Here is a 24,979-nt window from a genome sequence, read left to right as displayed (position 1 = left end):
ACGTCTGTCGGGTCAGCTAGTATATATATATATTGATGCAAATATGTGATATATGTTTTTAAACTTTTATCATCGCGGAACTTTAGCATTGTAATTATTATGACGGGTGCTAACGATATAGATATATTTAATTGATTTGACGTCGATATTTCGATCCAATTGCATGAATCGTGGTCACGGCGAAACTGCGGAGGCGGCGAGAGGTTTTTTTAAATCTCTTTTAAAAATTTCTTTTTTTAGAATAATTGAACCAATTTTCACGTGGTTAGCGGAAAAACGCACATTCGCCGTTTTTCAGGCCCATATAGAATCTTTGAGTTTCAATTGATCGTACTCGGAATTTTCAAGTAATTCTGAAAAAACACTTTTTTTGGTTTTCTTTCGTCTACCATAATTCACAAGCGTATAAACCGACTTTGACCGGCTTGGTGGCTATCGACGTGATTTTTTTGATGTTAAGAGCTGATTAGTTATTGGAATCGATCAGTTAATCAGTTTAAAAGTAAATGCAAAAAAACACATATGAAAAAAATTCGTAGTTTTTTTGAGATTTCTTAAAATGTACCGGTTCGAAGCAGTTCGAATTGTATTCTAATAAAATTAAGTTTAATAAATCTAATTAGTGTGGTCAAGCCCTTTCGAATGGCGCCAACCGCGATGAAATCGGTTGAGCAGTTCAAAAGTTATAAGAGGTTTACATACATCCATACATACACACATATATACAGACGTACGCACACCATCGCGGGAATAGTCAGGGAAGCTTCCTAGGACCTTAAAACGTCGAGATCTGATAAAAACTCGATTTTCGAAAAACGCGGTTTTATACGAATAACATTTCCGAATTTTTGTTTTTTTTTCTAATTTTCTTAGCGGGAAGTTAAAAAAAATCTCGCGTGAAAAACAATTCCCTTTGAGCAGCGTCTTACGTCACGATAACTAGCTACGTGTGTATTTTAACGTGGAAATAGATCGGTTTTCTCGCGATCCAAGTTAAAAATAACACCTATGTGCTTAGAGATATATACGTCGGAATAACCGTTTAGGTAACGCAAATATTATACCAATGGACATTGTGTTACAAGTAGGAAATACAGTGACGTGGTAAATGACGAATCTTTACCAGGTTTTTTGCATTTGCTTTACTGATAAACCGCTACACATGCAATAGTCTCAGATGTCTCGTCCCCGTGAACCAATATTTATTTAAAGCGTTAGGTCTTTTTTAGTTTGTTATATAATAAGAAATATGAAATATATTTAAAAAATAAACTTTTACTTATCCACCAAATATTTTCGTCTATCTATCGCATAGAATATATTAAAGTCGCACTTAGTAAATTAAATTGCTTACCTACTGAAAAAATAGTCACTAGTATCGTGGTTTCATAAAACCACTTAATTTATTTTTATTTTTATCATTTTCTTTTTTCTTAAATCCTTATTGTGCTTTACTTATTGCTGAAGTAAAGCCCTCACTAAAGAAACACCAACAAAATATTTTCCATCTAGTAATTCGGTATAGAAATAGGTGTAAAAAATTTAAGTTTCTTTGTCCTAAATAACAGTTTCTTTTACAAGATGAATATGAATATATTCATGATACATTCGCCACAAAACGACTTATTTTTTTATCCCAACAGTCTCGCTAATTTTGGCTAAACTTTCATTGGCCGCATGTTACAACTTACATAGAATAATATAATAAAAGACACATGAACAAAGTGGCTTCCCCTTCATAGAGACATTAGTAAAAGTTTCATTGGATACATTCTTAGCTTCGACTACCTAGCTTAGTTACAGTAGAAAAGTTACAGCTAGATTGTAATGGAAGTGGGGCAACATTATAATAATCATATAGTAATGCTTCCTAAAGGAAAAATATGTTACATTGCATAATAAAGGCTACTTTAAAACCAACTGAATTGCCACCTTACTACGTACCTACTTACTTAACAAAAGCAACGCGAGATAAGTTGCCAAAAAGCCCTTGTTGTTAATATAATAATCTCAAAATAATAGTGTCAACAATATTTAATGTTGAGTTTCAATTTATTAATTTATTGTATAAATAACTTTTACCGGCCTCATCCGCGTTAAATGCACAGCACGCTCGTCCGGAAACTCATAAAGAAAAAATCTAAATGTTTCGCCTCTATACGGGGCGTCGTCAGGAAATGTTGACTCCTCAAACGAGAGTCTCTCATGTCAAAGTGGTTGAAGGTTAAACTAGTGTTAGTTTACGACAACTCATAACATATGGATAAAATTAAAGAGTATTTATGAAAAAAAAATACAATATGAACTAAAATATATAAAATCAATACTGAATACAACACAGCAAAAACTACAATTTGTTTTTATTTTCATAATTAAAATGAAGATCTAACTTATATAGATAGATATCAATGTATTTTAAACTAATTCTTTTTCAGTTTTAATTAAGTATTTTAACATGTCTTTTTCTATTGTTAAAATTATGTGTGGCGTTATATTATATTGCTAATAAAGTTAAAAAATTATCTATGCTTATGTATTAATGTTTTGGATAGTCTAAATCACGCCACCGGAAACCAATGCCTGATGTGGATGCAGGTGGTAATGTCGTAGTGCAGGTTCATAGAAAAATGACGTAACATCCGGGACTCTCGTTCGTTCATAGCTACTCGATAAAATGCCTGGTTGCCTAGGTTTGCTGTTCATGAAATACTACATTGACTTTATGTATTTTAAAGTCAATGAATTTATAATAGTAAGCTTTTTTGTTGTATTTAAATTAACAGTATCTTAAGACACTGATCTTGATATATGTATTATAATATGGTTGCAGAGAACTGCAACTGTAAAGTTAATACAATAATGCTTCCAGCTCTTTTATGGAATAAAAATGACAAGTGAAATTCGTTTACTTGTCACTTCTATCTAATATATAAAATTCTCGTGTCATGGTGTTAAACTTTGAACTCCTCCGAAACGGCATGACCGATTCTCATGAAATTTTGAGTGCATATTGGGTAGGTCTGACAATCGGACAACATCTATTTTTCATCCCCCTAAATGTTAAGGGTGGTCCACACGAAACTTTTTTTAAATTGTTTTGACATTTTTTGAGTCAGCATTAAAAATACATACAACTTCAAATTTTCACCCATCTACGATCAACAGTTACTTTTGTATCGCGATTTTAATATGGGCTATACAACGTTTGCTGGGTCAGCTAGTAATATATATGATTCAACCAAATTACTTATCACAGTTATGTATGTTCAATTGTCTATTTGCTCAAGACATTCTCTTGGTATAAATTTGATCGCAACTAGAGTCAACATTAAGTAAAGTTTGAATCGTTTCTACGTGCGTTCGCTCCACGTATTATTTATATTGTATAGGTATGTACACATTTGTTGAGATTGTGTTAATTTTATTGTTGTCATTAATTTTGTGTGTTTATATTCTGATTTATTTATCTACAATAATAAGTATTGAAGTATATTATGAGAAACAATACAATATGTTAATTTATTCATTCGTAAAGACGCAAACTCATTTTCATATTGATACAAGATAGTATAAATTATGGTATAATTGTTTATGCTTCCTATATCCGATTATATTAAGTATATCTATTCAATTACGTATGTGTTAGTGGAAATCTCATTTGGATGGGAACTTTTTATTACACATTGTAGGGGAATTTGTTATGGAGTAAACTGGTAAAGTTATATATGGTGAATCATTGTAAGGGATTATGTAAATCGAAAATGTTTAAGTTGTGTAACTTTTAAGTAAAGTATATCATAAACACTATGAATTGTCATTCAATTTAGCTTTTTATTTGGTTATTTTCTAATTTCCCGATGTTTCGTTGAATTAACAGTCAGTATAAGAACATGTAGGCTGGCTGCTTACTGAAATAACTCGAGAAAGTGTCTGTCAAAGTTTTTAAAGTTTTAGTTACTGTCTCAGATAACTTAGTTAAATTGCTACTGAAACAATTTGAAAAAATTCATTCCCTCTTGGGGAGTCACACTATGCTATATTATATTATTTTGTTTTCAAAAGGAATAGGGATCCTTACTAAAACACCAATAATGTAACCCAACGTGTAAAAAAATTACCTGAAGTATTCTTTACATCACGCGCACTGCGAAAATTATTGATGATAGAATAGAATAATGTACTACGACTTTGTAGAACACATTATTCGAACGACAGCGTAGGTATAAGTGTTTTTTTTTTATTTTAAAAACTTATTTGAAATGTCGCTATTACCTGCTCAGTCCTGTGTGTATCAAATCAAATCAAAATCAGTTTATTCAAGTAGGTCACGAAAATGACACTTATGAATGTCAAAAGAAATAAAATATTTTTCTTATTTTAATCTACCGCTACTTCGTAAAAGGTTGAGCTAATGAGAAGAAGTAGCAAGAAACTCATTGCCACTCTTTTATATCAAGATTTCCAGATCATTTCAATTACAATATAATATGTAAAATGTAAAATGATGCAACAAATACACTCAAACGTCAATTAGTCAATGTCTTACACGAGTAAGTCAAAAAAAAAAAATGTTAAATTAATACAAAAGTTATTGAGTACAGTTGCTGCATCATCCACATACACCATAAATCAATAAAGGTATTCTGTGAGCATTTTATAAGCGATTATAAATAAATAAACATGTATATATCCATACATATATATGTATACACAATAACCTTAAAGAATCTGAAACCGAGTCCCCGGCAACAGGATCATCCCGCCACCACAAGCAGCGCCCGTTCACGAGCATGACGCATGAGACAGCCATCGCCTCCCTCAACCATATTTTAGGGAAGGGGACGACCCGTCCCATGCCACCGCCACAAGCAGTGACATTTAAGCGAGCATGATGAAACCTGTACGCGGTCGAAGTCGCGGAGTATGAACTATATATAAATAAATAGGTAAGGTGGGCATTGGAAAGTGAACTGAGTTGAAGATTTCAGTGACTAATTGAGAAATAATAAACTGTTGACTCAAGCTGAAATTGAATATCCGGCTTGGGTGAGCGTCGAGAGATAACGAAAAAAAAAATTTTTTTTCTTCATCAGTTTTGTAGTAGGTATTTATATATTTTGGAATTCACGATTAACATATTATGCAGGTTGAAGTGTAAGAATATTGAAATAATATTTATTTTTAAGTTGATTTAAATTAGTCATTGGAAAATCTTGTTTGAAAAACACTTTACATACATGTAGGTAAGCCATATTATTTTGAAATTAATTAATTTACTTACTTATATGACAGCTAATTAAAGCAATGGTCAGGGTTAAATTAAGGGTATGATTCACGTAACCTTGATCTTATTTAAACTTTCCAATTTCGCACACTAGCCCGCGTGATTCATATAAGCGCGGGTCAAAAGTTTCCGCGCCGTGAAAATCCCCAAGCCCGTAGCTAGACGGGAGCCTGCGCCCCTGCGAGTGCAGCTCCGGGCCACGTGCGAGTGTTCGGGGAGGGGTCGCGGTGGGCCTGTCCCCGACGCCGCCCATCATTGGTCGCTGCGCCGGAACCCCAAACGCCATTCGTCGCCGCGAGCCCCCACTGCTGTAACCACGTGTAACTTGTAACCTGGCCTTTATCTTACGCTCCGTCACACCGGTCCACTTAGTCGCTCACCTAACTCGACGCGCGCGACACCCCATCGGGATGTCTGATATGGAGTCCTCTCACATTCCGTACTTCGCGACGTACCGGCAGTCCGGCACTGTGATACTTAGATTAAAGATGGACGAGTCCGACACCTGCTGCGGGTGGACCAAGTGTCCCGTCTCCCGCCCGGGGACCGGGAGCAGACGATCAGAGTGTGAACAATGCCTTAGGACCAGGTCTTACTCCAAATATAGTGACTGTGATAGTGAAAAAGTGGACAGATGTAAGCCTTACCGATCAAGAACACCCAGAAGCAGTAAGTTAACATTACCTGAATCAAATAGAAATAAACTTTTATTTTTATGTTGAGATAAAAAAAAATGCCCATATTATAAATAACATCAAACTAACGTCAGATATCTATAATATTTAATCGTAATCTTTATTATCTTATAACTAACAATTAATAACTAAAAGTAATTAAGTAACAAGTAAAGCTAAAAAAATACTATCTAGAAGTTAATAACCAGGAATACCTATGATGTTTATTTTTAATAATACTACTATATGTTATATTAAGTCTTAAGTAATTTAAACAATTATTGTAATGCGAACTTACCGCTCGCACTTAAACCTTAGAGGTTTTTCGAGTATGTCTTTATTATTATATATATTAAGATAATTTTGTTCATTGAATAAATAAATAAATAAATTAAACACAAGCCTTATAATCATAACTTAACACTAAATTATTTTTCATCAATTATCTAAAATTTAAGCTTATTTAAGGCTTCCGAATAAAATTAAACCTCTATGCTATATGTAATAATATCCTATAGGTACCTGATCTATATAATAATTATACTATAAACTATAATATTGATGTCAATAAGTATGTACTTTTACTATAATTAATTGCCAAAGATTATATGTATATATTTACTAAACAATAAAGCTTTAATATAAATAACTTTACTCAAGATGTAGTGACAAGCTTAAATTCAACGATAAGTATAAACATAACGATCTGAAGCAGTGGAAATATTTCTTATCTCAGCAATAATAGAATAAGTGACTTAGTTAGTCCGCGTTATTTATAAAACAAATATCCGCTTGGAGTGTGTTAGGAACCGTTTAAAGTACCTTGCACACATCACGTTTACAATACGAGCAATTATTGAAAAATAATTTGTTAAATAAAATTTCACGCAAACTGTAGGACCAACGAGGAAATTACGAAAGATCGAAGCGTGGTTTCCATCCAAAGAAAATTGTTTTAATATGTGCTAATGTTTATATACTATTAGGAGATCACGAGACTAATTAATATATCTCTTGCTAGTATTAACTGGCAATTAACTTTCTGTTAGGTTGACATGTCTCGATAATTGTTTCCATCCTTTCAACCGTGGTACAGTTACTAGAAGGGATGTTTCGTAATTAGTAAACACTGCAGCACGCTAAGACGATATAGAGCCTTCAAATGATTTAACTATCGTGGTCCGTGGTTATTTATAAACTCGGTTACGACTTCCCTTAAATTATTGACTAAAGATTTTATTGTAGTGCTTAAATTGATATATTATTTCTTTGGTGAATGTTCTTATTTTATTAAGTTTATAAGTTATAGGTAATCAAGAACCACGAATATTGAACTATTTTATAAAAAATATTAAGAAAATTGAATAGATTTTTATTTTTAAGAAAATCTTTTCAATTTATATAAAAACCTAAGGCTTGCTTATTGTTTTATAAAGCTAGAAATAACCAGCTTCGCTAAGCACAAATACAAAGCCTTGTTATTACTTGTTTCTTAAAACAAAGTAAAATTACACAATTAATTTAAACAATTGAAATGTAATTTCTGTAATTTTAATGTTCCTTTATGTGTTTATATTTGGAGTAATTATGTAATTACTGGTTAGTGGTGCGTATTACTATTAGGCATCAAGATAACGATTTTTAATAACTTGTACAATGATATCGAGGAAAATGTTGATGGTGATGATCAACTACTAATTACTAGATATATTAAACAAAAATAAAGTTGGTAAAAGCAACAGATAATATATACAATGGTACAAGTGGCGGTATTAAGCCAAATTTTGTTCTTCTATAAATACTATTGCCAATGCAGGCTGCAATCTACAAGAATATTAAGTATTGTTGCATAATATATTAATTAATGTCAGATGAAAATGGTTAATGCCGTTTGAAAATGATTTTTGTTCCGGAATTAAAACAGATGCATTTTGTGTTCGCAGTTCGCTGGTCAAACAAATTGTCGTGACTAGCTGCGAAAAACCCAATTTACATCCGTTATTGAGAAAAAATGGAAGTTAACCGCACATAAGGCTCTGTCGCGTTCTATGGAATGTTAGCAGCTTAACTCGTTAAGTGAATACTTTAATATTTGTATAATGCCATAGTTACAGTTTTAACATATAAATCGCTATGTGTATGTTCCCTATGAAACCAAAAAGGCTGGACCAATTTTGATGAAAATTTCTGGCATTGGTCAGATTGGCCTACCGGAAGTGAAGTGGGTACAGATCGTTTCAACAGAATTTTCTTTATTTTTTCTCTTTTTGCGAATTGTATATTTTTTATTAGTCAGCGGCAATAGTAATGCACACTCTGTCTTTATTTCAACTGTCTTCGTTTTGTTGTTTATGAGATACAGAGCCCTGACAGACAGACGGACGGACATAGGTGTCACAGTACGAGGATTCCTGCTGTCGTAATATTTAAGTATGGAACCTTTTACCTTTATGAGAACAAAGACAGAACTTATCACTTACGCTCGTTTGTCCTCTACTTCCAATAAAAAGTGATCACTTACAATAGTGACCTGAATACTTGTTTGACTTCTATAGGATATACAAAATATTATCTTAAAAGGAATAAGGAAATAATGTAAATCATTCAGGTCAACTTAGCCTCTACAAATTCTTAGCAAATGAGGCTTGAAAAAGTTTTAACAAAAACATCAAAGCGACGAGACCCTATTTCATGTCATAGAGGGCTTTAAACTTTTCTATGTGTAATGTCTTTAAATAAGTGTAAGTATGTATGTAATCGTGTGCAATACGGAGTCAAGATATCCGCGCGGCGATTGAGAGCATTCCAAACATTAATAATTTACCAAGGCGACAATAAAAAGCGCGGAATCCCTGTGAACACGGGAAAAAGTCCACGTTGATAGTTTAATAGCCGCGCCCGACCTCCGCTCAATTTCACAAACTATTCCACCGCGGCGCAGTCATTAGACGCGCGAGCCTTTACTTCATTAGCGACGTTTTCAGATAAACCGCTCTTTCTTTGCCCGCCACGATAATTAGTAACAGTTACATCACAGAGAGGGGTGGTAACAACTACATACGTATTACAGAGTACATGTCTGTAATACATAGATACAAGATTTGTGATATGTTTACAAGGTGTAATTTTTAAATGTATATAATATATGCATCACGATTTTTAAAAAGTTATTGATGAAATTTAACTAACTGGTATCAACTTAATGTTTTTTGATATCTGTAATAGTTACGGGATAGTTGGCTGGTCATACTTAACGTACGTTACTTTTTACGTTATTTTCTACAATATGGTAGCAACAGCTTTGAAACACGAGTGTGACCCTAAACTCTACATCAATGACGACGTTTTTGAGTAATATTTAATGATGTTTGCTTCCATCAAGTGAGTCCAACCTTGTGGAGTTGTGGCATTCAAAAATTCAAATGCGGAAGTCCGTTTTCGAAAAAAGAATGTTGTTAAATCAAATTTATTTGTAATATTTCGCCTAATGTTTTTTATTGATATTTAATATGCTTCAGTTGCATGCCAAAACGTAGATTTAAATAACATGTTTGCGCAATTTGCATCGAGTGTTACCAAAACCGATAATGCCATTTAGAGTGATTTTCAGTTAATAATGAATTTCACCGGTCCACGCGCGTCTCTCATAATAATTGCTCTTATTATGCGCAGTCAAATTTTACGAGCACTTCGGTTGTTAACCGTTCTGAATAAAATGACGTACGACCGATCTCGATTTTGAACCCTAATTTAAGGTTAATTTTATGCATTTTCTTTGTCTCGTAAAATTATGTTCATGTAACGTTACATTCATAAGACGGCCGCGATCATTCCTGTGATAATGTTACGTTAAATGACTTACATTTATATCTGCTTTTAATTAGTTTTAATTAGCTATCTTCATTATTAGCGTTGTGTTGTGTCATAATTATGCGCAGGCGCCGTCCTGGTAGCGAAAAGGCGCGAAGTTGCTTGGTTTTGGAGGCAAAATTCTAGTTAACAGACGCGCGATTTCTTTTTAAAAAGGTTAACGAGGTGGGTCGTATTTCGTGCCGCGAGCCTCCTTTTGTACGAGCGAGCTGTTAAAAAATAAACGAATTCTTTGTTTCTCGGGTAGTCGGTCGACCTCCGACGCGGTCTCTCAGTTTTTATGCCCCCTTATAACCTGTGTATTACCAACGTGTAGGTATCTACGGCTCTTATGGTCGGCCAGATCCTCAATGGGCTAAGGAATTCGATCGAGTCTCCTCATTGTCCATTTATATGTTTTTAACATAGTAATTATTGATGCTTTAAACGAGATACAGTCGGTATCTGATAATACCTTTAGACGACTCGAGATTTTCTTTTGATTTTTGCGACAATTATTATCGCTATCTTTTGTGCATGTGCAATTTAAGAAATGTAATACCGTATCAATTACAAAAATTAATTTATATAACTGAGAGCTAATGTGGAGTTTAAACAATATTAAGATTGAAGTGTCTCTATGCCTTTTTTTCCGTGATGACCCGTTGTTTTTTTTCGTTGTACTTTTTTAGTGGCGGCCTGCGGTTGCTTGCTTTTGACCGGCGCACTAATAAAATGTTATGATCGTATGTTTAACGCGTGTTGTGAGTCGGGCCTTCCCTTTGACTCGAGCCTTATTGCCCGGCCCCGCCCTTGCGGTCGCCCTTTGTGTTCCAACTGTAACAGCCTTGTTATTGTATCAATTATCGAGCGACGATACGGCGTCTATAACTAAATCACGCCTGATTATCCCTTGTAAAGGATTGTGATATTCACACGTCTCTGAAGCGAGACGGGTGATATTGCATCGGCTCTGGATCGGGGGGCGTTGGTTCGTTTCTCTCTGAGTTTAGTTTAAATAATAAGCTGCGGTGCGCCCTGTAACTATAGTTTTGTTTTATTTGCCGATAGCGCCGCGAGCTAATGACGAAATCGACGCGAAACTCGATAACGAGACGTGTACCTCGAACTAAAACACGCAGACAACTTAGCGGTCTATGGCTTGCTATGATTGTCGGTCGATCTTAACTTGTGAAACATTGTAGATATCCTTAATACACATTGTAGATATCTAATAAATGATATATAAGTTTTTTTTCAAATTTAATTAATGATTTTATATCTGAATTGCGTCTTCTTTCTTTTATATAATATTAACGTTATTTAAAGCAGTTACTTTTAAGAACTTACGATACGATCACGATCTCATCATAATGCGCCCGTCTCTTTGAGACTTATTACTGTTGTTACACAGGAAATTATATTATAATAATTCAGCCTTAATTTATACCCCTAGATAGACTGTGACAGCTGTGAATACATCGAAATAAATAGCGGCGTACTGTTAGCTTCTATTTCAGCAACGCACGCACACTAAACCAAAGTCACGTACAGTTATACGTCGTAGGACGTCTAAATTATCTACGAATTTAGCACATTATTATTGACATTTGAAGATGGCGATTTATATCAATTGCACGTGAAATTCTAACGCAAAAACATATCACTGTTATGTGTGAACGTTGTAACTGGTATTCACGATATTTTATGAAATAGTGTAAAGTGTTGCAACGTTACTCATAGTGTCAGACATAACACGCGTGATTCACACACATTGAGTCAAAACAGCGAGAGTTAATAATAAGGGGCCATCATTGAGTGAGTAACACGCTTATTGTATGAAAACTCTTGATTATTATCAAATTGTTTTTCGCGATACATTATCCTCGAGGGGGTCGTTCAACTCTTAAGTTGTCGTTTTCTCTGGACTACGGTCTCTGTTATTATATTTTGTATACAATAGTATCCGTTTGTTCAGAAGGTTTGTATAAATATTAATCGTTTATTTAGATAGTCCTTTAAACTCTAGTGTTCGAATCGAAAATAAATTCGATCTAAAAGGGGCTAAAAAGTGCGCCATGGGATTCAATTGTCGGTCTTGATTTAAAAATAAATAAGTAAGTAATTAAGACTTCAATGAATTAATTAAGATAAAAAATATCTTAAAAATATTCTGTAATAAAAGTTGTCAGTTCCTACTATACTATATTAAGAGTTATGGTATCGGATAACTTTAGCTAAAAATTTGTAAGAAGCAAATAGAATCTTGTCAGAAGTGAGGATTTCTTACTCTTAGAATTCGCTTAAAAATAACAAACTGTTTGTTCTGTTTGTGTCAAAAATTGTATCTGTCAATTAGTGAGTACTGTTAGGCGCATTAGTGATTCACACAGATTGGCCGGTCGACGTCAATTAGTAAAGGCTGTCCACCTCACCGCTGCAGCACCTATTTATTCATCGGATGTACAATGATTAGCATAATCATAACGCGTGCGTGCCCCGTATGAAGCAGGCTTTAGTCTCCATTGACTGGAGGTGCTGATGTTTCATTAACGATTCGTCCTTCATTGACGATTCCTATTCGTCCAGCAGGAATCGGACGAGTACCTGCTGGAAACTATTGCGCCTTAATTTTTTAATGCGATCATGGAGCAACCCCGTGCCATATTGTTTAAAACGAAATTGTTTAAACAATTGCAATGAATTGTTAATTTTCAACCGGACATTTTTTTATATTATTTATTAAAATACAAATAAAATGACTATGACTTTTCACGATAAAGTTAATATTTTTAGAGATATTATGATTTTATTTAAAGGTTCGAAAAATCTAAAATTTGCGTTCTTTTGACCCACAAAAAATCTATTAAAAAAAATAATACAGTATTTTTTAATTCCTTAAACAATAGTTAAATATATTTATATAGAGATTTAAAAAAAAATTGTCACGTACAGTAAAGTAATAAACCTGGCCTATTTTCATCGGTTGTCTAGCAAGAGACTCTATCTAGACATATAAATTTTTGTTGCATTAGCGTTCTTAATTTATCATCAGAGCTTCCAGACGTAAAAATATATAAACATCTATCTATGTATATAAAAATGAATTGCTGTTCGTTTGTCTCGCTAAAACTCGAGAACGGCTGAACCGATTTGGCTAATTTCGGTCTTGAATTATTTGTGAAAGTCCAGAGAAGGTTTCACTATCTAGCTACGCCGTTGTGGTACCCATAATCTAGCCGGCATCCTAAGCTGCCCACTGGTTAATGCCCCTAGTCGCCTCTTACCACACCCATGGAACCCCTGCGACTTTTTATGCCCCGGGGAAGCACGGAGCACAACGTCAACAAAGTGTATCATTTGTTTTCCAAAATGATTAACTGGTGGTTTCCTTTCAGGATACGTCAACGTCTGCGCGGCAGTTTGCCTTGTACTCCTGGTGGGTGGACTATCACCTCAGTCATCGGCAGCACCTCATAAACGAACCATGGACAGACAACGTAGATCGCCCTCGCAAGAGAACAGTCTTTGGGGAAATCCTTGCGACTATGATTCAAATGTAAGTATTTGTTTCAGATAACCTTAATATTTTAATTTATTAAATGTTATATAAGATCCGTCGAGTGACCGAACTGACTGATTTGATGATGATCTGTTGTCACCGTTGTGAGTCTCGAACTACATTTGGTTAAATTATTTTTATTAGATTTACTTTTACTTTTTTAATGTCAACTTATTATATTCTTTGAGAGAAATAGTATTCCGCATCTATAAATAAAAACAGTTGACTTTCCTTTTTTTTTGAGAATCAGTCAGTTAAAAAAATCTTTAATCAATTAATAAAATGTGTTTTTACAGTCAAAATCAGCGTTAAAATACACGTCGAAACTGGCCAAAGATGTCGCGTCGCAAGCGAGGAACGCTCTAGAGTCAACAGCGAAATACAAAGACAAATTCGTAAGTATTATTTCACTTGTATCACCATTCAGATCACCATCACCATCACCGTTCACGGACAAGTAGTATTCGCGAATCGGTATGCCCGACGCGTAGCAGCAATGAACGGACGCGGGCAGCGGCCGATATCAATAATGCTTTAAACTTTTGTGAAGCCATCGCGATACGATGCATGTGCAATTGTGCAGCCCTATAGAACATTCAACGAAAATTGTTATAAAATTTAAAACTTAAAACTACATAATAAAAATTGTTTTCAACATTACATAGGTTTTTTTTAAGCTGGATAATATGAACTGAATACTGAAGCAGGTTTTTTTAAATTTACAATTTTTTTCGTGGTGAAAAATTCTAAAATGTATTTATTCGAGCTAGCTCTGTACTGGATAATTAAATTGGAATAAAATGTACGCTATTAGAATTTAATTATCTATACACTAAAGCAACATCATTTTGAAGTAATAATTTTTTTAAATATAGATAAAACACTACAAAATTCAATGTGCTCGGTGCCGCGTGCCGATCTATCTGAAACACCAGTTAACAAACTCTTCATCATAAAATGCTGCTATTATTATCTCTGTTACTCATTATGTTGTTTTGTGCACATGTCGTCTCAATCTATTTTTAAAGCATTTCGCTTATCACTGAGGTATTTTTAAAAAGAAAAATACTTGAGCAATTAAATTAGCAGTTCAGGAAACTTTATGTTACACGGACTTTCTGCATCACTATTCTATTGAAGACTTAAAGTCAAAGTCAAATAAACTTATTCAATTAGGCTTAAAATAAGTCTCTACTTTTGAATCGTCACTCTAAGTATTACTTTATTTTCTACTACTACTATATTTTCGAACAAAGTACAGCTCGTGAGAAGAACATACAAGAAACCCAACGGCCACTCTCTCCAATTAAATTTAAACCGCATCTAGGTGTTTGTATTTAAACTGTTTCCATTGTTAGGATATTCTAATTTCAAAAGAATTGTTGAAAACGTTTATGTGGTGAAGGTTACTATGGTATTAGCGGCTTTCTTAATGATATCACATCTTGAGAAAGCAGCGAGCGCCCTCTATGTGTTAAAAAAATAGAAGCCCTCTGAGTTTCTTCTCTTGTCTAACGCATATATTTTCAAAAACTTGACATTCTTCATTAAATGATTTAAAATCCAAGAATGTATATTTTAATATATGAATTTGAATTCCCAAAAAATATCGTCCATTACGGATTGCGTGCTTGATTTTGGCGCTATTTTCTCAGCGCGATGATGGCGTGGCTGAGATTGCATCGGGCGCCGTCTCTTCGGTCAGCTCTGTACGACCGTTGCCGCTTCCTCCCTTTTAATTATATTTTACACTATATTTATTTGTCCGTACACCGACAACACTACAATTTTCGAACTCCTCGAACCATCAATTACGTGCACACCCAAATTTTTATTCGTACCTACACGAAGCTAAGTGAATGCGAAAAGAAATGAGCGATAAAATTTACATTAAGTATTTTTAACGAGCGAACATCAAACACTTGAGAATTTTCAATGGAGACTTAAATCATTCTAATCCCGAGAATATAATATTTCCGAATCGGAAGTAAGGCAGCCCGGTCGGCCGGCAATAATACGATGTCGCCGTCGCGCCTCGAATCATTTATGGATGACCTTCTACTAATACCATTATTTATGATGTCCGATCGTACGGGGGCGCATACATTTCGATAACAATTGTTATTAACAGCGGATGATTGAGTGTCAGACAGTCAATGGAAGACGAACAATGAATGGGTATCGATCGGAGATCTCCAGCTGTGGTTAGTGACGTACGAGTGTGAGGTATGGAATGGGTCGGCGGTCGTAACGACGGCGACGTCCTGTCCGCTCGGAGCTGAGCGATGCTCCCTGTCGTAAAATGACAATATCGAGGCACAGTAGCCGGAACAAAGTACAGGACGATGTGTATACGTATCGAATACTGATTGAACATTAGTATTGCACGACACACCTGCTCAACGATTTTTTTCTGTCTCTCCCCTTAATGTCGGTCATTCGTTGCTAATGTATAATATTTATTGCGATTTGAACAGAGCTCGCTGACGATGAGACCGCCATTGTGATTGATACAAGGACGTTCGTTTGCTCTTTGTTTCAATACCAGATTAGCATTCTGTCCAGATTAATGTAACCGTAAAATTGATTCCGAACGTAAGTAGGTTTGTGAACAACGTGTCACACGACGTAATACCCAAACGACTCGGGCTATCATGTCTGTCGTCAGCCCATTCCTTATAAATAACCGGCCGCTCTGTACCGAGAACGCAATAACAAATTCAACGAACTCTACCGGTACTGTGTGACTCCGCACCGGCCACCGTCGACCGTGTGAATATGCTTAAACACTCATATTTTAGACAACGCCCGCGCCGGTGTCAAATTAACGCATCATATTTTGACGCTCGAATTGCTCTGATATTAATCAAGAAGTGAGCACATTCTCGACGTTTAAATATGCAATACGAAACGCGATAGGTGGCTTGCCGTCGCGACGAGTCGTGTTCATCTGCAGCTTACTTACGGCTCGATACATAAACATTGAATTATACACGACATTATATACGATATTATATGTAGGTATAGCGCTGTTCACACGGGCGACAGGCAGTCTGCCACGTTGCACAAGTGTGTGTTTCATTTAAATACACAGCCGCGTGTGTGTGGGTACGTGTTTGCTTGATAAGCTTCCGACGTTCCTACTAGGTATCCGGATGCTATGTCGTCGAATTTCTTAGATGACGCCCACCCACGGAACCTGCGAATGCAAACGTTGATGTATCGCAGGTGCTGTAACGATGAATGGATAAACAACGCTACCGGGTACATGTTACATTTGGTGCGAGTTATCCGAACTGACCTTAACTAATCTGCAGTTTGTTATTGTTATGTGCATTCTTTGCAATGTGAATAATTAATATAGTAGTTGTTAGATACGTTGACAATTAATTTATTGTATATTAATGAGCATTGCACTGCTCAGGAGTAATACAAATAACATGAATTTTGCCTTGAATTATGGTAGTATTCTCATATGAACTACATGTCTCATTCTATTTTTAACTATTGCATTAGATAAGGTTTCGGATTTGATGACGTCACACCGCCATAAGTACCGGACGAACACCTGCCGAGTTACCACAGTGTTTATAATTGTCAACATAGCACATTCCACTTGAGACCGTCTCAAATATTATATTATTTCCCACCAGGTACCATTTGGAATTAGTTTTGGGAGGACATTGTTTTTTATTGATTATATAATAAAATGAAGAATATAATAATTGAAACCAATATTTCTGCTTAGTTTCCTGTCCATTTGTATTCCACTCTTTTGAACTTGAATTTTTTTTTATTTTCGCGCTAGAACTTTCGAGATTCTCATATTTCTTAACTTTAAAACATTAAGAAATCGTATTTGATTACATACATTGTATTAAATATGCTTTACACTGTTGCGTCAGTAAATTTCTTTTGTATGAATATTTGGGAAATTGTTGATCAATTTCAAATTACACCAATCACAGATAAAATCTTACACAATAAAGTAAATTTTTGGGATTTTAACACGCCTTGTATTCGTTTAATCAGCGTCATTGTTATGCAACAATATTTTACAATAATTGCCGATTATTGCTGGGGATCTTATTAAACCATGCATCTGCTTTTGCTTTCGTTGGATTTTAGATTCTATTCAGTTGGAATACAGTCCAAGATAGACAGATTGTCTGCGGTCACGTATGTTAGGATCGTAGTGTCAAATTTTAATGTTGAAACGGTTTTGTTACGTGACATGTCGGCGGTAGCAATGGTCAGACTTCTTGTTTCGATCTCATCTTTCACACGACCTTGGCTGACCCACAATTTAACTAATCAAATTTGAACATAAACGAAAAAAATGGGTCCAGTTTTGATAAAATGTCTCAAGAGAGATAACAAGATGTAACTCCGTGCATTTTGTTGACTTCTAAAATTATATATATCCTAAATGATGTGGTTTTAATGTACCAACATTTAAAATAAGGTCGTTGGTGTTTTCAAACAACGATGCTTTGCATTATTAACTTAAATGTCCCTTGAAATATGAATGCTGTGACAAATTTTTGTTCAATCTGATTTTAAAGACAGTTCACTTGTCTAAAGGCAGTTACTTCAAATCATTATTATTATAAAATCCATTCATCTTACCCTAATGCTCAATGGACATCTTGATTTAGATAAATTATTCTGAAAATCTTTTAATCCACTACGAGATATTGAACTAGACTAGTGACTAGTATTTATGTGTTCAGATAAAGGAAGCTGACACAACCTTATCATACGTTGAATCTTCCATTCCATGGAAGTCAATCAAGACATAGTACTACTAACGATTGCTAGGATTTCTATTTTTATCATTCGAAGAACAACGGGACTATGACAGGACAGCTCTGATTCACAGCCATATGGGTCCATGCTTTCAAACACACACAGGCTTTACCCAAAATTTAAAAAACAAAATGGACCACTTCAAACAAGCTTCAAAACTACTTTTAAATTTAACAATATTTCATTGCAAAACTGAGCTAGTTTTCTCGCTGAGTTTGTAGTTTAAAGTAGTGATGACTTTTTCCGTGATTATTAAAAATAATAATGGTCACTTATCTAATATTTATTTATTATTCCACGTATTGTGATATTTGTCTTTGTCCTTTACTATGCGTGTTGGAGGTGCTAAAGGAATATTCTTAGCAATAAACCTTAATAAATACTAATTTCTTTAATTTCATTGTTTTTTATCTAAATCTATATAGGTAGCAATTTTTTATTAAAATAATTTTATTTGCATTAAATAAATTATATTCAGCAGTCTTGTAATCAAAAGAAATAATCTGTGTCATATTTTTTAATTGTGTAAAATCAAAATAAAATAAAAGAAGTAATCATTTTCACTCTGTTCCAGCCGTAACTTCAACTACCACTACTTAATGTTCAAAAATTTTGTGCTCCTTCAAGTTTTTATTGTATTGATTTCAATAATAATATCGGAAATGGTATTTGATGATAATAACATTATATTACTACCAGAACTCGAGTTATTTTTGGTAGTACTATCCTGTGAAGACTTTATTAATCGCAATTAATTTCACAAAAGCATTCACTTTGTAAAATACTCTACTAAACCTTGTTTTTGATCTGATTAACTAAACCCATATTAACTATAACTAACACAATATTATTTTGTCACGCAGGCATCAAAACTTCACAGCTTCCCATCATTCGAGCAGTTACTACCGGTGTGGAGCTCATTTGACTGGCTCAGAAATTTCACGTGGTTTCCTGAAGAGGGCTTGCCTAAAGAAAAGCTACTTTTCCAGCCAATCTCTCAAGAATATATGGATAGTTTAATGGTGAGTTGATGTTGTTTATGAAATAACGGATAGATTTGTGTTACTACGCGGATGAAATCGCGCGCTCGTTATAAATATTTAATTCAAATATGGAACACTAACTGAATCAACATCATTGATATCAAAATCTTGATAAACTAATGTATGTAGCTAGGCACACAGATGAATTTGATAGAAACTGTCATAACACCAGGAACAGACATATACTTATAATGCCTACTACTCGGCTAAGTCGAGTTAGTCTTATGTGGGGCGTTGTATATCAATAAGTGATAACATATTCTGTTTTGAACAAAAATATTTGAATTTGAATTCGAGTCAAATATTATGGTAAAAAATTCCATACACAAAAACTATTAAATTCAAATTTGGTACAGTAACCGCTGTCAACAGTGCCATTGAGATAATTTCGGCGACTTAACGAAACGCGATTTGATTGTCTTATAATCGAAGGGCGGCGAATTCGCTGACGCCAAAAACGTGCATCCGTGTGTGTTTTTCAATCGATTTCAAAGAATCGACATCGTCGGTGGCTCTCATTGTTATACGCCGCCCGCGACTGTCGTTTACGTGAGAACACAGCGGTTTCGCAACTCGGATGGCGCGCACAATCGTAAATCATAATCGGTGTCTTAATATTTGGTTCATTTGGTACCGATGAATGATCAACTTATTAGTTACTAGCTGCGGACAAAAAAAATTAAAATAATATAACATAGGCAGTCTGTAATTTCTTCGCAAATATTCATTTAAATCACATGCCATATTGATCTATCATTAGGTACTTAATTGTTTAAGAAATAATGCTGTGTTGCTTAAAATCACTTTGTAAATAAGCGATTATTTCTCTAAATTGGTAATGGATAAGAAATGGTTATTGTGGGTTGTCCCTAAGAGATAGGTAAATAAACCATCGCGAACTTTTTCGTAGACCTTAGGGTGTACAATACTATGTTATTTTGATCCAACCGTGACCGCAATACGTCATTCACTTTGGAACAAATATAGGGGAAGAGCGCTCGGACGGAACTCGAAAGGTGACGGGTTCGAGTCCTGCATCGTTCATAAATTTTGGTTGCAAATTTAATTTAATTATTCGCAGAAGTGAGGGATATCACTTTAAAGATAAGAAATTGGTAATGAGATTACGTTATAAGCTCAGTTGGAAAGAGCAATTGGTCGGACGGAACCTAAAAGCATCGTCCTAGAATTTTGATACAAACTAAATTTATATATTTAATCCCAGAAGTAAAGGATTTAATAAGGGATTAAACTGATTAAAAAAGAAATTTAATAACTAATTTGTTGTATATTTTGTTCACAGAATAAGATTGACGAGGTATTACCGTCAATGTACAAGGGATTGAAGATGGTGGTCGCCGGCTTGTACTCCATCAGCAAGGAGGGACTCAACGACGACATCCTGGCTGACGCCAGCCTCAAGCACAACATCACGCAGTCCATGCACAATGTACGAGCCGTGCTGTGTTTGTTCGATGTAAGTAGATGACATCAAAAACATAACATGTAAAAAAAGTCTCGCAACTCAGATATTCTACCGTACGAAGTTGGGAGATGCATGTAATACCGAAACTATCCGAACTTATGGATCTTTCTGTAATAAGTCACTACATTATTAGCTAACCTCATAACATCTTATAGTTACCATATCAATATTGAAAATATTTTATATTTATTAATTTACTTGGCCATCGCATGAAAAACACAGTGTATCTTTTTATTTAAAGCACGATGTATCTCACAAGTAATACATTTTATATTAGATTGTTGAGTGCGATGGCCAAGTCAATCTATTTATTTAAAACATATAATATTTTTAAATTTACTGATGAATCCTCTTATTGGTTGTTTTGTGGAATTCAAAATCAACCTGTAAACGAAAGCCAGCGACTGAGATTTCGTACTTGAAAGTAGAAATTAATTTAAAATCAAACACTTTGGAAATTGCAATTTTTTTCATAGACCGTTGACGAAGAAAAGAGCTGGAGCTTAAAATATTGTTTGTTTTTTGTGTCGGTCCTAAATGTAGACAATTTTCAGTCCCAAATTGTGATTTTATTTAGATAATTTATACGTGTAGATAGAGCTTCTTGCTGCTAGACAACCGATGAAAACAGGCCAGGTTTACTTTAGTGTGCGTGACAAGCGACGTCTTACACTCGCGATTTGTATGTCACTTTGTGTTAGTGTGCGTGCATTCCACAAAATAGAAAATAACCGTCAACCTTATTTTTTTAGATTTTTTCACAGATCTCACAGTTGTTCTAAACGTATATAAATGATCTAAGGAATTTAAAATATGATCTTTAGATCAAAAGTTACTATTGTGTACAAAATCATGATGTAACAGATATGTAATACTAAATATCGTCATTATTTGTTACAGGAGCTCATGCGATCGCGCAAATTACAAATCATGACACTCCCGGACTCAGAGCTGCCTAAGATGGACGAGGTCGACAAGATGGCGTACGCATTACTCGTATACAGAGACACCCTTAACTACTTGGAGTACATTGCCCAGGTCTTCCAAACTATGTACGAAATGGACTCGAAGAAGGAATAACTCCTGTCAATCGGGTATCTAGTTAATTGAACCGTAGCTGGCTTGCGGTCGGCCACTCCGTCGGTCAGGCTTGGCTACTATTTCGTTGGTGCTTTTGTAAACAAATGTTAATGCTTACTCACGCTAAGAGTATATTTGATTAGCAAATAATTGATGCCAAATGCATTATCCCATTAAATCATTAGAAGATTTGCTATCTACGAGATGCATTGTATTTTAACTGTAATATAATAATAATTTTAAAATACACGATAGAGTTACAAGTATATCAGCGTCTGGGAACTTTTAACCGGAATTAATTGCAATATTAATTATTTGCTACTCAATTGAATGTAGTAGGGTGAGCGTAAGCTAATGACGCGACATTTTACAGTATTCGACTTCGGCCTAAGGGATCTCTACGTTGAAATTGCACCACGGATTGATGAAATACGTATATGCCATTACATTGCCATTTCAGTCTAGAGCGAATCAGTTCCTTTACTTGTTGTAAATAGTTACGAATTGTAATATTTATTGATGAAAGTGCAGCTTAATTCTAAATTTCCCCGATATCCTAGTCAAGGTTACTTATTTATTTCTCGCGTAAACTTCAATTTAGTGTTTGTTTTAAATCTCTAGTATTAGTCTTCATTCCAATAGTTTGAATGACAATGTTAGGATATAAATCAGTTGAGTGTCTGATACTTATATATGATTTAATAGGATATTTATATTATTATTGTTCTTGATGAATGCTTGAGGAACGGTCGAGGCTGCGACTTACAGGGCGTTGAATAAAATGAGAATCGCTGCCAATAGAGTATTACGTATAAATCTGTATTTATTGACCATTACAGAGATTCTTATTTTGTTCACTGCTGCTGTCTTGTATATTTATAATTGCTAGTTTCATTTTAGTATTACTTGGATTCTTTGTTAACTATTTATATCGCTGTTACAGAAATATGACTAGCTTTAAAAGAGCTGTTAATTATATTATTGTAAAAACAGAGCCAGTGTATTTATGACTTAATCATTATTTGTATAGTTCAAATAGTATTTATAACTGCGCAAACATAAAGGCTATGTTTGTGATATTAAATTATTATTACATTTATGTGTTTGTTTTCTTGTATCAACAAAATGTTATCTGTACACAATTATATCGGGATTAACATGTAGGGAATACTAGACGAAAACTGAATCCCCCTTCTTCCAACTCTAACCTCATTCATTCCTAGAGATTCTTTACAGAGAATTTTAAATAGTGTCTTTTGAGATTAAATCATTAAATATTTAAAATTTGACAAAGTTAAGGCACGTCTCTTGTTTTAATGAGTTATTTGTGAGAAGAAGTAAAATATCCAGTTCTACTAGAAATGTCTATGACTATTATAATTTTTTTTAAAGGAGTCCTGTCTGTTTGTTATTGTTCTCTTACTGCAGTGGTTCCTCGCCCGCTGCGTTCCAATATAGCACAAATAAAATAATCTATATAATAATTTAAAAAGAAACGTAAGATAATAACAACATAATTAAAAGACAAAATATAATTATATTATAATATTACATTATCTTCTTCTCGGTCGATACCACACATAATCTAAACTAAAGTTCGATACGCTGTTGACAGAGCGGACGTGACTGTCAAGAAGTTCCAATATCCATATGTAATGTGCCCCACAATTTCTCACAATCTCTCTCTGTTAGACATCAATCATGCCCGGGGCCACCCACAGCAGACATGATCTGATCGGTCCATCACATAGGTGACCTTTCACGCGGTCTAATGCCTTTTACTTTACCCTGGACAAGACGTTCTATGGACTGGCTGCTTCATCTCGATACGTGTCCAAAGAAGGCAAGTATACGGGATAACACTATGGAAGATAAACGCTGTTTAATTTTTAATTCCTACAGATTATTAACCATATATCATTCGAATGGTTGGCTCAGTAGAATAGCGCTTGCACGGAACGCTCTCGCGGGTTTGAGTCCTGCATCGTTCATAAAATTTGGTTTTAAATTTAATTTGGGTTATAATTAACGCCAGAAGTGTGAGTTGTCACTTTAAAAGAAATAATAAATTGTTTATATTTTGATAATCGACATCTCAAGTCAATTTCATAATATGCAAATATTGGGATTGAGCAGGTTATCAACTGTAAAGTAGATGAAGCCACAGCCTGAGAGTTGAACAAGATATAACTAGTTTTATGAACGATACGTCACTCAAACGATTTGCTCAGTGGAAGAGCGCTTGCACGGAATGAGAGAGGTCGCGGGGTCGAGTCCCACATCGTTCATAAATTTTGTTAACAAATTTAATTTGTATAGTTACTTGTGTACTAGCATATTTTTATCATGAGATATAATGGAGAGTTGATCAAATGGGCAATAGCCCTATTCTCGTAATAAAACAAGGATAGGATCAAAGCGAACGTATTTCACAAATTCACGATTCCCACTGATAACAAACATAATACTTAACTGCATCAAAATAGTGGTAATTATTTAGTAATGACGATTCAAATTCAAATATTTTTATAATATTTTATAAGAAATAATTTAAAATCTGAATGTACAAATCTACCACCCATTTGAAAAAGTATGCCTCAGACCTGAAAAGAACGGGCGCCAGAGACACCGTGGTCTTCTAATTGTTTTCATAAAATATCGTTACAATGAAATATTGTACAATAAAATATATTATTTTACAGCCTAAGGTGGTTGCTCCATTCCCAATCATTAGAAAGCAATTTATTGTATATGTACCAGTATAATATATGACACCAGCAAACGAAAATTAAAAACAAATTTTCTTAACATTAACTATATATTACTATTTATTATATTGCATTATTTACACTGTCAAAAGAAAGCGTATATTTATTACAAGAGACATGAACTTGCAGATAAACTTTCCCAACAGTTTTGCGGGCTTATATGAAATTGCCGTTTTATCGTAATAGGTACTTCGAATTAACTTAGAACCTTCATGGTTTGAGATTTTTGCGTGAAACTTTTTTCACATGGTGCCTATGTAGTTCTTTTAAAAAATGTGCAACATTCGATTATAGACTCTCAGTTTTTTTTTATTCAGCTAAGACAAGAAGGATGGGTACTTCGCAAAATTCGAGTGTTTTTTGAATTCAAGTTCCGACGCGGAACTAACGCGGCAGAAACAGCTCGCAATATCAATGTTACGTT

The 24,979-nt window shown here is 34.5% G+C and overlaps 1 protein-coding gene across 3 annotated transcripts in view; it reads left to right on the top strand.

Moving 5' to 3' along the window:
• Window positions 1-22,886, top strand: part of LOC126975222 (uncharacterized) — an 80,994-nt gene extending 58,108 nt beyond the window's left edge. For 2 of the 3 annotated variants that reach the window (XM_050823015.1, XM_050823014.1), the window contains 5 exons: window positions 13,206-13,366; window positions 13,666-13,764; window positions 19,042-19,200; window positions 20,525-20,698; window positions 21,608-22,886. In XM_050823015.1, coding sequence (XP_050678972.1) covers window positions 13,295-13,366; window positions 13,666-13,764; window positions 19,042-19,200; window positions 20,525-20,698; window positions 21,608-21,787 — 684 coding nt within the window. In that variant the 5' untranslated portion in view covers window positions 13,206-13,294 and the 3' untranslated portion in view covers window positions 21,788-22,886. Of the gene's footprint in view, window positions 1-5,660; window positions 5,954-13,205; window positions 13,367-13,665; window positions 13,765-19,041; window positions 19,201-20,524; window positions 20,699-21,607 lie in introns of those variants that run through there. The other variant, XM_050823013.1, reaches the window with a different exon arrangement.
• The last annotated feature ends 2,093 nt before the right edge of the window (window positions 22,887-24,979 follow it).

The sequence above is a fragment of the Leptidea sinapis genome, chromosome 35 (assembly GCF_905404315.1).
Source record: "Leptidea sinapis chromosome 35, ilLepSina1.1, whole genome shotgun sequence".
Taxonomy (NCBI): Eukaryota; Metazoa; Arthropoda; class Insecta; order Lepidoptera; family Pieridae; genus Leptidea; species Leptidea sinapis.
Note: the sequence above shows the minus strand (reverse complement) of the source record. Positions and strands in the feature narration are given on the sequence as shown.